The sequence below is a fragment of the Cebus imitator genome, unplaced genomic scaffold (genome assembly GCF_001604975.1).
Source record: "Cebus imitator isolate Cc_AM_T3 unplaced genomic scaffold, Cebus_imitator-1.0 Scaffold99, whole genome shotgun sequence".
NCBI lineage: Eukaryota > Metazoa > Chordata > Mammalia > Primates > Cebidae > Cebus > Cebus imitator.
In genome coordinates, this window is record NW_016107414.1 from 2,360,444 (window position 1) to 2,374,036 (window position 13,593).

The 13,593-nt window shown below is 47.6% G+C and overlaps 1 protein-coding gene across 2 annotated transcripts in view; it reads right to left on the reverse strand.

The window, feature by feature from the left end:
• FAM210B (family with sequence similarity 210 member B) overlaps positions 1 to 9,474 on the reverse strand; it is an 18,533-nt gene extending 9,059 nt beyond the window's left edge. Inside the window, exons 1-3 of one of the 2 annotated variants that reach the window (XM_017536591.1) lie at positions 9,189 to 9,460; positions 3,481 to 3,656; positions 388 to 2,985 (exon numbers count right to left, since the gene is read on the reverse strand). In XM_017536591.1, the coding sequence (XP_017392080.1) occupies positions 2,769 to 2,985; positions 3,481 to 3,656; positions 9,189 to 9,374 (579 nt within the window). In that variant the 5' untranslated portion in view covers positions 9,375 to 9,460 and the 3' untranslated portion in view covers positions 388 to 2,768. Of the gene's footprint in view, positions 1 to 387; positions 2,986 to 3,480; positions 3,657 to 9,188 lie in introns of those variants that run through there. The other variant, XM_017536592.2, reaches the window with a different exon arrangement.
• Between the last annotated feature and the right edge of the window lie 4,119 nt (positions 9,475 to 13,593).

A 13,593-nucleotide genomic window follows, 5' to 3' on the forward strand; every position in this document is an offset into this window, starting at 1 on the left:
GATATATCATAATGAAGGGGCTGAGATAGAGAACCTTAAAAACACTACTGAGTAAAACTGCAGTTGCCAGCCCCCTTGGGACAAAGGAGCTTCTGGTTCTGTCTTGACCTGAGCTGACTTTGACATTCCCAAATACTTCGTGTGCCACCCTCCCAACTATAGTTACTATCACGTGACCAACTTCCCCAGTGATACCAGCGAAACATTGTCCCCAGACAATCCCACACGGGCAAAGAAAAAGCTCATTGTAGTAGCACATTAATACCCTGGTGCCACTTCATCAGCAACCATGGCTTACCAGAAGGGGAATAAAAAAGTTCATAAGCTATAAAGATGTTTCACAGAATTTAAGCTGCTCACTTTGTCAGATAAATTAGAAACAATGGCTTGCATTTTTAAAATAGATCTGTTTTATTCTGCTAGTTCCGTAAAAACAATGTAAACACAAGCGTTCTGTACATCTTGCTGGTGAATTCACAGAATGCTTAGTTCTGTGATCCTTGGACCCCCTCGTCTTCAGTTATTTTTTGTTGGGACCACTGGCCACAGGAGTGGAGAGAGAGCTATGTGGCTTTTTGGTATGACTCGTTTTATTGCTTGCCCTTTCAGCACACTCCCGTTACTCTTAACACAAAATTTGAGATTTAAGCCCTTAAACCTGCAGGAATCACCGTCAGCTTTTTTTTTTCTTTTCTTTTCTTTTTTTTTTTTTGCATAAGGCATTACTAGGGACATGAATGGGAGACTGGTAAAGAAAGTGGTGAAGAGTCAATGCCAACAAACTGCTTTAAACACAAGATGAAAACGCTCTGTTCCGGCCACACAGAAAATCACCCAATACTGGTGTGAGGCATTTCAGCTGTAGGGAAGTCCTTGGAATTAGATCTTGGACAGTTCCAGCTTTAAGTCAGTAAAACCTTTTGGTAGTGGGCTAATTGCCTTAGAGGAAAAAAGAAAAAGGTTTACTTTAAAGACCTTGCAAGTGGAGAACTTGTCCTACAAAGATTCTTCGAAATGTTAACGGATAACTGGCATGGGTAACTGGGCCAGCCAGGAACTGTCAACAGCCCGATCTCAGCAAAACCAGGACAGCCAGTTCATAGTTCCTTCGGTTCTCTGAGGGTCACAAATTTATTTAGCCTTGTGGAGGTTCTGCAACAATTCTAATTTTAAAGGAATTGGGAGTCAGAAAGATAAATGCAACTCCTTCAACTCTGTGACGGCAGACTGGTTAATCTGGGTTCCCAGAGTGTGGCGCAAGTGCCCTGCATCAGAGAACAGCCCAGGGGAAACTTGCATGATGTTGAACCCCACAGGACAGAATTAATTCAATTGCCTATTCCTGACTGCTATAAGGAGGAAGTCTCAGTGCCTCAGTTTGCATCTGCACTTGGATTTCTTTTTTTTTGGGAGATGGCGTCTCCCTCCGTCATCCAGGCTGGAGTGCAGTGGTGCGATCTCGGCTCACTGCAACCTCTACCTCTTGGGTTCAAGCAATTCTCCTGTCTCAGCCTCCCCAGCAGCTGGGAATACAGCCATGTGCCACCATGCCCAGCTAATTTTTGAATTTATTGTAGAGACGGGGGTTTCATCAGGTTGGCCAGGCTGGTCTCGAACTTCTGGCCTCAAGTGATCTGCCCGCCACGGCCTCCCAAAGTGCTGGGATTACGGGTGTAAGCCACCGCACCTGGCCTCTATGCTTCAATTTCTACTCTTAGTCACTCTAACACACATGCCCTTGATTGCGTAAAACTGGCTCGGTAGACTACACCTGCTCGTGTAATACAAGCCCCTCCCTGGCTTGTGTTAGCTCATAGTTGCCTTCCATTGTGACAAGTGCTACTAATTTTCCTTTTTAGGAAGTGATACAAAATCCTTTTTTTCCTGAACAAGATTTTTAACTCAAAATAATAATGAGAGTGTAAACATGACAGTTCCGGAATGTCTGAAGTTTGAGATAAAGATTGTCTAAGAAAAGCTAAGATTGTCTTAGCTGTTTATGTGTGCGATCCAAATTCCTCTGGAACACGGGCATCAGGAGCCAAGCGATGCCACTGCTACTTGGCATCTGGGCAGAGTTTTCATATTTTACCTATACAGAGGCAAATGACGCTGACCTGCTTTGATGAAATTTCAGAAAAACTATCTGGGATCAGCCCCATCATGTCCAGCTTGGAAGGTGTTTGGGGATCAAAGGAAACATACCAGAAATACTTTTCTTTCCCCAAAACAAATGTAATGAATGTCAAGGTATTGATGCTGATTTAGATTGTGATTACATATTAAGTCTTGCTTCATTACTTGAAACACTGGCAGCTGTTTTGCAGAACGCTGCATATTAAACTGTGGGCAGCTGACAACAAATATCAGCGGAAGGGGATATTTAAAAGCCAGTTAAATTAATCATTGCTTTTTACAAACCTGAGCCAAGATGAACCCCCTGGAGCTTTTACAGACAGACTCTCGCCAAAACCTTCCAGAAGGAACATTTGTAGGTTATTTTGTTTTGAGATGTTAACCCATCTGTGATGTCTTGCTGACATTTTAGATTACATATACAAACCCTATAATGAATAGCGTTCACAAAATTTATGAAGCAAAAAAAATTAAAATTGTTCAAAAGCCTGATTTTTGCTGGCAAAGTTTATCCATGAGAACATAGCAATTAGCCCCCTACACCTCCGAAAGAAACCCTACAACCCTAAAACCAATCCAAATTGTGTAATTTAGAAGAAAGAGGTTTTCAGTGCCTAGGACTGAAGAGTTCATTAAGGTTTTGCAGCTGGAGGTTTAAAAAATCCCACTTTTCGAAAATATCTGACAATCAAGGGCACAGAGACTAACGTAATGCTGATTCTCACTGGCGCAAACAGCTTGTGGATCGCATAGGCCACCACGAAGGTACTTGTGCCTGCTGCCATTTTTGACTGTACCAGGGATTCTTTAAATCCGAGTTTCAGCAGGACTGCAGACATGTCCACACCACTGCAGGGGAAGAGGCAAAGAAAATAACGATTACAGCAAGGGATTAAATGAAGAAACTGATTTGGCTACAAGATTTACAGTATTTAAAAAAATGTGACGAAGTAGCTGAATGAATAAAAAGTCTTAATGGCCACGTGCAGTGGCTCACGCCTGTAATCACTTTGGGAGGCTGAGGTGGGAGGATCTCTTGAGCTCAGGAGTTCAAGACTAGCCTGGGCAACATAGCAAGACCCTTGTCTCAATAAAAAAATCATAAAATCAGCTGGATACAGCGGTGCATGCCTGTAGTCTCAGCTACTCGGGAGGCTGAGGTGGGCAGATCACTTGAACCCAGGGAGGTTGGGACTTCAGTGAGGTGTGATCGTGCCACTGCACTCCAGCCTGGATAGCAGAGACCCTGTCTTAAAAAAAAATGTCTTAGCCAACAAGTTCTTATTTACATAAAATCTTCCATGACAGTATAAAACAAATATTAATTACTGTCCAAGATCTTACCTTGACACAACCATGTAAAATATGCCCAAGGAGATTAATGAGATTCCGATGTGCACCGACACACCAACAGTGCCATATTCTTGAAAAATCTTTTTCAGCTGCTGTGACTTGCTTAGCTTTTTCTCTTCTGTGCAGCTGACGCTGCTGCCTGTGGTCTCCGTGGGCTGGCTGAGGTCCTGTGAACAAACCAGAGAAGAGGAGGTGCATTAGGGCAGGCACGGGTAGTCATTACCAGCTTTTATACACATATGCAATGTTCTACTCTGTTCTGCTTGATGAGATCTGTTACCCCTTTCTTAACCAGTGAGCCGAGTTCGAGCCAACTTTAGTCACTAAGTGCAATGCAGGCTGGAACTAAGTATGGCCGGCAGAATGATGGCTCCAAAGAGGTCCTAATCTCAGGATCTGTGAATATGTCACCTTACATGGCAGAAAGACTTTGGAGATGTGATTAAGGGTCTTGAGACAGGGAGATGAGCCCAGATTACCTGGGCTACGTTATTACCAATGTAATCACAAGGGTCCTTATAAGTGAAAAGAGGGAGGCCGGAGACTCAGTGTCGGGGAGGGAATGTGAGGAAGGAATCATGGTGAGGGATCTGAAGATGCAGTGCCGCTGGCTTATGGAGGCAAAGGCCATGAGCCAAGGAATGCAGGCAGCTTCAACCTGGAAAAGGCAGGAAATAGATTTGAGCCTTCAGAAGGACCCAGCTCTGCTGAGGCCTTGACTTTGGTGCATTAAGACCCATTTTGGATTTCTGACCTGAACCGTAAGATAATAAATGTGTCTTGTTTTAAGCCACCAGGTATGTGGTCATCTGTTGCAGCAGCAATAGTAACTAAAACGCTAGGGTTCACATGCGTGGGGACAATGATCCTTTATCAAGCATTTTCTCTGAGCCAGGCAGTCCTCCGATGCTTTCTCCTTCCATCCTCACGCCAACCTTCGGAGGGAGATTCTTCTGCATTTCCCCACCTTACAAAGGAGCAACACAGGCTTGGTGAGGTGAGGTCACTGGCCTGAAGTCACCAAGATCAGAGCCCAGGCCATCCAAGTCCACAGCCTGAGCATGTGACAACCAAGGTATACGCCACCAAAAAGGGACAGTGCGCACAAAATTAATGCAGCAAAAGCGAGGGCAGATTTACTCCTAAAATCACGATTTACACCTGACATCCGAAATAGACAAAGGGAGGGGCATTCGTGCACAGTACACTACCAGGATTTCTACAGAAATCAGGGATTGCACAGGACATCTGTTAACAGTTACTGAGTACCTACCAAGCCTGGAATGTGAAACAAAAATACCAACGATACCTGGATTAGGGGAGGAAAACACCCCCTTCTCAGTAAGAGAGCACTTTCATCGAAAGACCGATAAGGACCCTCTTGGGGCTCGTTCTGGCAGGGGACAAGCACCTGGCTCTGAGTCAGCTCTTGGATGGGCTCTGCAGCTGGCCCACTTCTACCCTGTTATTTTTAGAGGTATAAGATTTTTTTAGAACATTTGAGGAAAACCCTCAGCGTCCTCACGATAGGTCCCTTTGCTGAGCTAGGGGCTGAGCTTACACCTCAAAGGCATCATTTCATAAATCCCTCCAGCCTCATGACCCAGAAGCATTTGTCACTCCTGTTTGACAGACGGATGACTGAGGCTCAGGAGGGAGGGATGGCTGGCTGGCAGCATGGACTGGTGACTGGGCGGGTCACCACCAGGCCTCAGCCTCTGTGGTATCCAGCAGGCTCCCTTTTCCTGTCCTGCAAGAATGACCGTTCTCCAAGGAAGACATTTTTCCAGAACGTCCAGGTTCTGGAGGGGAAGAGGGGAGGAAGATGTCATCAGCCTCCCTTTCACTGGCCAACACACGTGACCTCCCGTTTCCTTGAAGCCTTCTGACTAGCCCTGCCAACCCCGGCAAGGAGGGCTGTGTGGAAAGCATAGGTTCTCCCTGATAAACAAGCCCCCACCCACCTCCAGCTGCTGAGGAAGGCTGCGGGTGGGGGAGTAGCCAGGCGGTGAGGACTGATAGGAGGCTACCAAACATGCATGCCCTTGACACTTGGCCCCACTTTGTCCATTCACTGGACCAAGCGCAGCTGTTTCTGAGAGGTCTTTATTTTGGCAAAAGGCCTTTTGGCCAAAAAACAAAAATAAAAAGACGGCCAGAATTCCAGCTATAGAATGAACAGCATCTACTGCAAGACTGTGATAAAGACGAAACATTCAGACTCAGGGAAAATCTTCGGTTAGCTGGCACCGTGGTTGGTTTCTGACATTCTAGAGAACACCCAGTTACTGGACAATTTTCTTCCTTTGGTTTTGGTAAAAACACCCATCTTTAAGCACTGTGAGCCATGCATTTCTCTCCCTCACCCTTGCGGAGACTAAGGAAGCTAAAATAAAAGAATTTATGACATAAGCAAGCAATGGAAAAATTTTAGACATTCATTTCCTCGTGAAACATTGCCTTAAGTACCCAGGATGTGTTAGGCACTGCCCTGAGTGCACAGGACGAAGTTACCCATTCTCTGTCTGTACTCAACATGCGTTCATATGTATGCGCATGTGTGTGTGTGTGTGTGTGTGTGTGCGCGCGTGCGATGCCCCTTCTGCCTTTCCCCCACATTTTTTAAAGTACAAAAACCTGTAATAGAGAAGGGACAGGAAGGTTTAAAGAATGAGCCATTGCCTTGCCAAGTAGATCACAGTGTCTGGATGACACCTGTTTGTTTTCACCTGATAAATCATATTAATAATAAACACTATACTATGTATACTTTGTACCAGGCACTGTTCTGAGTATTTTGAAACTATTGGCTAGGCATGGTGGCTCATGCTTGTAATCCTAACAGCTTGAGAAGCCGAGGCAGGAAGACTGCTTGAGGCCAGGAGTTCAAGACCAACCTGGCCAACATATCTTTTATTTTATTATTTTATATTTTTGAGACTGAGTCTTGCTCTGTTGCCCAGGCTGGAGTACAGTGGTATGAACTTGGCTCACTTCAACCTCAGCATCCTGAGTTCAAGTGATTCTCCTGCCTCAGCCTCCCAAGTAGTTGGGACTACAGGCATGTGCTATCACACCTGGCTCATTTTTGTATTTTTAGTAGAGATGGGTTTCATTATATTGGCCAGGCTGGTCTCGAACTCCTGACCTCAGGTGATCTGCCCTACTTGGCCTCCCAAAGTGCTGGGATTACAGGCGTGAGCCACCACCCCGGGCCTTGTCTCTAATTTTAAAACAAGGAAATATTAATGCATATAATCTTCACAACAATCTTGTACTACTGTCAACCCCACTTAATAGGAGTTGAGAAGCCCAGAGAGGTTGAGTAATTTATCGAGGATCACACAGGGATTATTGTCAGAGCAAGGATCCAAACCTACTGAGTCTGGGTCCAAGGCCTGTGCTCTGAACAACTATGCTATGTTACTCCTCTCGTATTCATGAATGTCTCCCTTGTGGCAGACACTGTTCTAAGCGTAGGGGACAAAGCAATGGACAAAACTGACAAAACCCCACCCTCAATGAGCTTATGGTCTTGTGGGAAGGCAGGACAATAAATAGAAACGTAAAATACTTGCTACAAGTGCCATAGAGAAACACCAACCAGGGCGGGGAGACAGTAGGACCAGTGGGAGGAATGTTGCAAGTTTAAATATGGCCATCAGGGAAGGTCTCCCTGAAAGGTGGCACTGGAACCAGAACTGATGGAGACAAAAGGACACTGGGGCTCTGGGAGAGCAAGTCATTTGCCTGGGCTCCCCTATCCCCCTGGAAAGGGTAAGTGGCACAGGCAGGCGGGGCTGCTCCGAGGTTTACAGGACATGGAATCACATTAAGACAAAAAGGCGGGTCCCTTCTGTGGCTTTCCCTACCCCTCTTACAGAGACCCCTTGCCAAGGCTGAGGTGGGTGGGCCTCTTCGGCTCTCAATTAAACACCTGGCAAATTTGGAGATCCCACCTGGGCAGCACACTCCTACCTCCCAACCAGGGCAGCTAGAACAGCTTCGTGTTTAAAGAGGCCCTGCACCTGCTCACAGGCCCTGCTGGGGACGTGTTTTTTTCAGACAGACGAGTTATCTTTTGTCCTAACCTTCTTTGAGGTTCTGATCCCACTTGGATTTTGCCGATCTTACCTCGGTGCAGAAGAAACAAGGACAGCTCACCAGACCCTGGGGCCTTGTGACTGTATATATTTACTGCAATTATAACCATTTCTAACCTTAATTTAGGACACACCAGATGCCAGGTATGAACATATCTCATTTTACATTCATACTCTATGACATCTGAATTATTACCGTCCCATTTTACAGATGAGGGAAATGAGATTGAAGAGAATTTGATCAAGGTCACACAACAAGTAAGTAGAGAGAGGAATCCAGGGAGTCTGAGACCAACTCTTTGCCACTGTATACACACACACCGCTCCAGTGCCGGTGCCTGAGCTGGGAACAAGGTCAGTGTGGCTGACAGACAGACAAGTGGGACAAGAGGCCATTCTCCGTAAGTGCACCAAAGACCCACAGCCATGGTGCAGGGGGCCAGTGGAGGCATCCCAGGTGGTTAGAAAGGACGTCCTGGAGGAAGGAACAGCTGGGCCGGGCCCTGAAGAATCACCAGGAGGTGGCACGGTGTGTGCAGAAGGTGCTACTCTGGAGAGAATCCCCACGACCTATGTGCCACCTGTGGGACTGCAGAAGGCGAGGAAGGAAGCTGATCTGTGCAGGAGGCAGGGTAAGGGCCTGGGTCCAATACCATCCGCTCCTTGATGAAAAACTAGGGACGACTAGGAGATGCCCGCTGGGCCCGCGGCACTGTGCTGAGGCCTGCACCAGCTCATGGAGTTCTCTCCCACACTCTTGCTGGGAAGGTGCTATTTTTGGCCTTCTAAAAGGTCAGCAAACAAGCTCACAAGCCTTCAGAGTTCGGTCTGAGGTCACCGGGGGGTGAAAGGAGGGCCCCTGTCTGCATCCAGGGGAATAAAGGGGCTCCAGACTGCGAGGCTGGACGCGCTCCCGGCTGGACGCAGTTTCCGCGCGTCCGGACTTGCCATTCCTGGACCGCCAGACTTCACTATTTACTACTGTTTTTATTTAAAGAGACCCACTTACAAGAAAGTGATAGATTTCTCGAAAGGAAAGCTGGTATGACTGCTCTGAATGGAAACCAGTTTTCCCTTGGCACCCATGGAAGGTGACGGAAATGAGACATAACAAACAGCACTGTGGGTTCCCTGCCGGCGGCTTCCCTGAGGACGCCTGCTCTTCCAGTGAGATAAAAAGGGAGGAGCAGCGAGCGTCGGGAGGTGTTGGAAACACAGCAAGACCCAGCCAGGAGGCCTGAACCACAACCCCGCAGGCCACGCGAGGAAGTTCAGACCAAGTCCGGGCCCACATGCAACTCAGTCGGCTGCACCCTGGCCCGGCTGAGGCTCTGCAGACCCGGGGCTCGGCCGCAGACTGCGCGACCTCGGGCAGAGCGTCATACCTCCCCGGGCCTCAGTTTCTCTGGCTGTCAACTAGGAGGATCGCTTCTCTGGCTTGCAGGGATTTGGGGTTTCGGGGACCCTGGAAAAGCTTGGTCTCGGGCAGCTGCAAGTGCAAACCCGTCCTTGGCGGAAGCGGCCGGCCCCGGGAACGGCGCTGCGGAAGTCTGGGGACCCGGGCGCCCCCGGGGATTGGGGGCAGGGTGCGCTTACCTGGCGGCCGCGGCAGTCCCCGCGCGCCGTGCGGAGCAGCCGGGAGTCTGGCCTGGGCGGGAGCAGGGCCAGGGCCAGGGGCGGCGGGGCGCAGGGGGCGGCGGCGCCCAGGAGCCAGGTGGCACGAGGCCGGACCCGGGAGCCGACCCTGCCCGCCGGGCCCAGCAGCGCCAGTAACCCAGCCATGGAGCGCAGCGAGGCGCTGCACCCGCGCAGCTGACCCGGGAGACGGGCGGAGGCCCAAGAAGGTGGGCGGAGCCGGCCCCGCGAGCGGCCTCCTCGGCCCCGCCCCCTGGGGGGGGTGCCGCCGCACGCGCGGTGGGCGGGGCTTGAGAGGCGTGTTCACACCCTCTTAGCTCAAGCAATACCTCCGCTCCTCGGGAGCTTTAGCCCAGCGCTGGTGGGAGGGGCTGAAGGCGCGCGCCCCGCCTCCTCTCCTCTCACAGGCCCCGCCCCTTTGGTGGTGAGTGCCCGTCTTTGCAGGGTCTTGGGCTTTCTGAGGAGTGTGGTTGGCGGGTTCCCTTATTCTGCGGGCACAAAGGTGGGCATAGGGCGGTGGCTTATGAGCTTTTCTCCCTGCAGAAATAGGTGAAACCTGAAAAAAGTTATATATATGTTTACATGTTAGCTCCAAAGAAAATAAATATGAGAATTGACATTAGTACATGTTTGATAAAAAGCCCTCTCAATGACCCTCATACATTGTTGGTGTGAATGCGAATGAAGCTAAAGATGATGTGGCAGTTTCTTAAAAAGTTAAACGTATACTAACCATATAACCCAGCAACTCCACGCCTCAATAGCTTCTCAAGAGAAAGAAAGGCTCAACGCTCAAAGACTAACACGTGAAGACACCAGTGTTTGTAGAGATCTTATAAATATTAGTGGAAAATTAGGAATGTTCATAAACTGGGACACACTGTGGCGCAACCCTTCAAAGGAACGCTATTCAGCAATTAAAGGGAACAGACTACGGATACGCGCACAACATAAATGAATCTCCAAGCTCTTAATGCCAAGTGAAAAGATCTGGGCACAAAAGTCACACATTGTAGGATTACCCTTACATGACATGCCCAGAATAGGCAAAATCATAGAGACCTAAAACAGATCAGTGGTGGTCTAGGGCTTGGGAGTGGGAAATGAGATTGACTACCAAGGCGCAGGAGGAATGTCTTGGGTGCGGGAAGGATCCTAACTTCCAGACTGTGGGGATGGTGGTAGCTCTGTAACTAAAACTTGTGGGACTGTACATTTAAAATGGATGAATTTTATGCTATGTAAATTATACTTCAATAATGATGTCCTGGCTGGGCAGAGTGGCTCATGCCTATAATCCAAGCACAACGAGAAGCTGAGGTGGGAGGATTACTTGAGCTCAGGAGTTCAAGACCAGCCTGAGCAACATATTGAGGCCCTGTCACTACAAAAGTAAAAATAAAAATAATTTAGCTGGGTGTGGTGGCACACACCTGTAGTCCCAACTACTCAGGAGGCTGAGGCAGGATTGCTTGAGCCCAGGAGATCCACGTTGCAGAGAGCCACGATAGTGCTACTGCACTCTAGCCTGGGCGACAGAGCGAGACCCTGTCTCTCTAGAAAAAGAAACATATTTTACAAAAGATGTGATATTCTGTTAGTCAACTGCAATTCAACCAAGCTGTTACATAGGCACAGAAATGATACTGAACATATGTGAATTTAAAAATGTTTATTACATAAAATGGAATTAAAGCTGTGAAAGTAAGAGGCTGTGTCGGAGCGAGGTCCTAACATGCCCCTGGATGGGAGTCCTTCTGTTTAAGTGCCTGCAGAAGCTGTGCAAGAGTGGGTAAGGGTGCAGGTTGTCTGTCAGATTGGCTCTATCAGTCCAGCTGTGTGATCTGGAACTGGTGACTCAACCTCTCTGAGCCTGTTTTTTCGTGTGTAAAATGAGGATCAATGGGATTGTTGGGATAATTCTTTGACACAGTCCTTGGAAAGGTGCATTGAGAGGCCACACACGTTGGCTGTGATGTTGTAGAGGAGCCTTGCCTGAAGCCCTTCTGTCACTCGGTGGCAGTGCCGCCTCCAGATGGCACCTGATCTCGAGTTCCTCACGGTTCCCATGATTTTCTTGTCACCAGGTCTTCTCCGTTCATTTAAGTTTCCTGCCTGGGCTTTAGGGGCAATTGAGTTTGTGATTCTTGCTATATGCTCATTAGAGAAGAGAAAAAGATATTTTTGTTTATTCCATTACATTTGACAGTAAATATAATACTGTAATTATAGACTTTAGGTGTCTTTTTCTCGTCTTCTAAAAGCGATGAAGAAACTTTTCCTTTTAACAAAATGTACTGTAGCTGCTGCCTGCCTGAACTTGTGACAGTTTTTTTTTCTACTGTGTCAGCTTTCTTTGTCTCTCTAGAGCAGCAGCTCATGCATGAGCTATAATTATTTTAATTTATTCATTTTGTGAATAGATCATGTATTCTCATGGTCCGGATTTTTAAAGGTACAAGAAGTCTACTCAGTGACAAGTTTCCTTCCTATCCCAATGACCAGTTAGTCCCATTTTATCTCCCTAGAGGCAAACACTGTTACCTGTTCTTTGCGCATATCCTTCTAGAGAATTTTACATGTGTGCAGGCAAATTCCTACAAACAGTTTCTATCGCTATTTTTACCCAAGCGGATCATAGTATACACAAGTGTTCCTCACCTTGACTTTTTTGCTTCAAATGTATTTTGGAGTTTTCCGAATCTATACACAAAGTTTTTCCTTATTCTTAAAAAAATCTGCTGGGCATTCCAGTGCATTCCGGGGTGCTGTAATGCATTTAACTAATCCCGTGTGGGTGGACAATTAGGATATTTAGAATATTTTCCAGTCATGTGATCAGAAACCGTGCTGCAGTGAACCAGCGGGTACGTCATTTGCCGTGTTTAAGTATGCCTGTGTAATAAATTCCTCAAAGTGAAATTGCTTAGTGAGAAGATACGTGTATTTGTAAATCTGAAGAAATGGCAAAATTTTACTCCGTAAAGTTTGCAGAGTACAGCAAATGAGAGTGTGTCTCTTTTTGTTTTTTGAGATGGAATCTTTCTCTGTCACCCAGGCTGGAGTGCAGCGGTGTGATCTCAGCTCACTGCAGCCTCTGCCTCCCAAGCTCAAGTGATCCTCCTGCCTCAGCCTCCCGAGTAGCTGGGACCACAGGAGTGCATCACCGTGCCCGGCTAATTTTTGTATTTTTTGTAGAGATAGGGTTTCGCCATGTTGGCCAGCCTGGTCTCAAACTCTTGGCCTCAGATGATCCGTCTGCCTCAGCCTCCCAAAGTGCTGGGATTACAGACATGAGCCACCGCACCTGGCCAAGAGTGTCTGTTTACCCAGACTCTCAGATGGTGTTTTTAGCAGAGAAATGTAGGACTGAATTCTATGTTCTTAACTTGAGAATCTGACAGCATTAAAGGCAACCATCTAGGGCCAGGTGCAGTGGCTCACACCTGTAATCCCAGCACTTTGGGAGGCTGAGGCAGGCTGATTACCTGAGGTCAGGAGTTCAAGACCAGCCAGGCCAACATGGTGAAACCCTGTCTCTACTAAAAATTCAAAAATTAGCTGGGCGTGGTGGTGCATGCCTGTAGTTCCAGCTACTCGGGAGGCTGAGGCAGGAGGACTGATTGAACCTGGGAGGTGGAGGTTGCAGTAAGCCAAGTTTGTACCACTGCACTCCAGCCTGAACGACAGAGAGACTCCATCTTAAATAAATAAATAAGGCAGCCATTTAAATAACATTGAGTTGTATTAGTTTTCTATGCTGCTGCAGCAAAAAAAGTTCACCCCAAACTTAGCACTTAAAACAACATGCGTTAATTATATCACAGTTACTGTAAGAGACAGGAGGCGTAGCCTCACTGGGTTCTCTGCCTGGGATCTCATTAGGCTGGCTGTGATTGTGGTCTCATCAGAGGCTTGACGGGGTAAAGGTCCACGTCCAAGCTCCTGCAGGTTGCGGGTGTGTTTACAAAACCAAGGGCTCTGGGTTCTTACTGGTTGTCAGCTACAGTCCCTGGAAGTCCCAAGCTGCCTGCAGTTCCCTGGCAGTTTATAGGTCTCTCACAAAATAGCTGTTTGCTTCTTCAAGGCCAACAGGAGTTATTTCTCTCTCTCTCTCATTTTTCTCTTTCTCTCTCTCCCTTTCCAGTCTGCCAAGACAGAGTCTTATGTAACACAGTGTAACCATGGGAGTAACATCCCATAATTTTTGCCATATTCAGCTGGCTTGAAGCAAGTTGCAGTTTCTGCTTGACCTCAAAGGGCGGGAGTTATGCAAAGCACAACCCTCAAGGAGGTGATGCAAAGGAGGCTGGTCTCTGGTGTACCACAACAGGAGAGACAATTTCTTACATCAGAATACTTACGA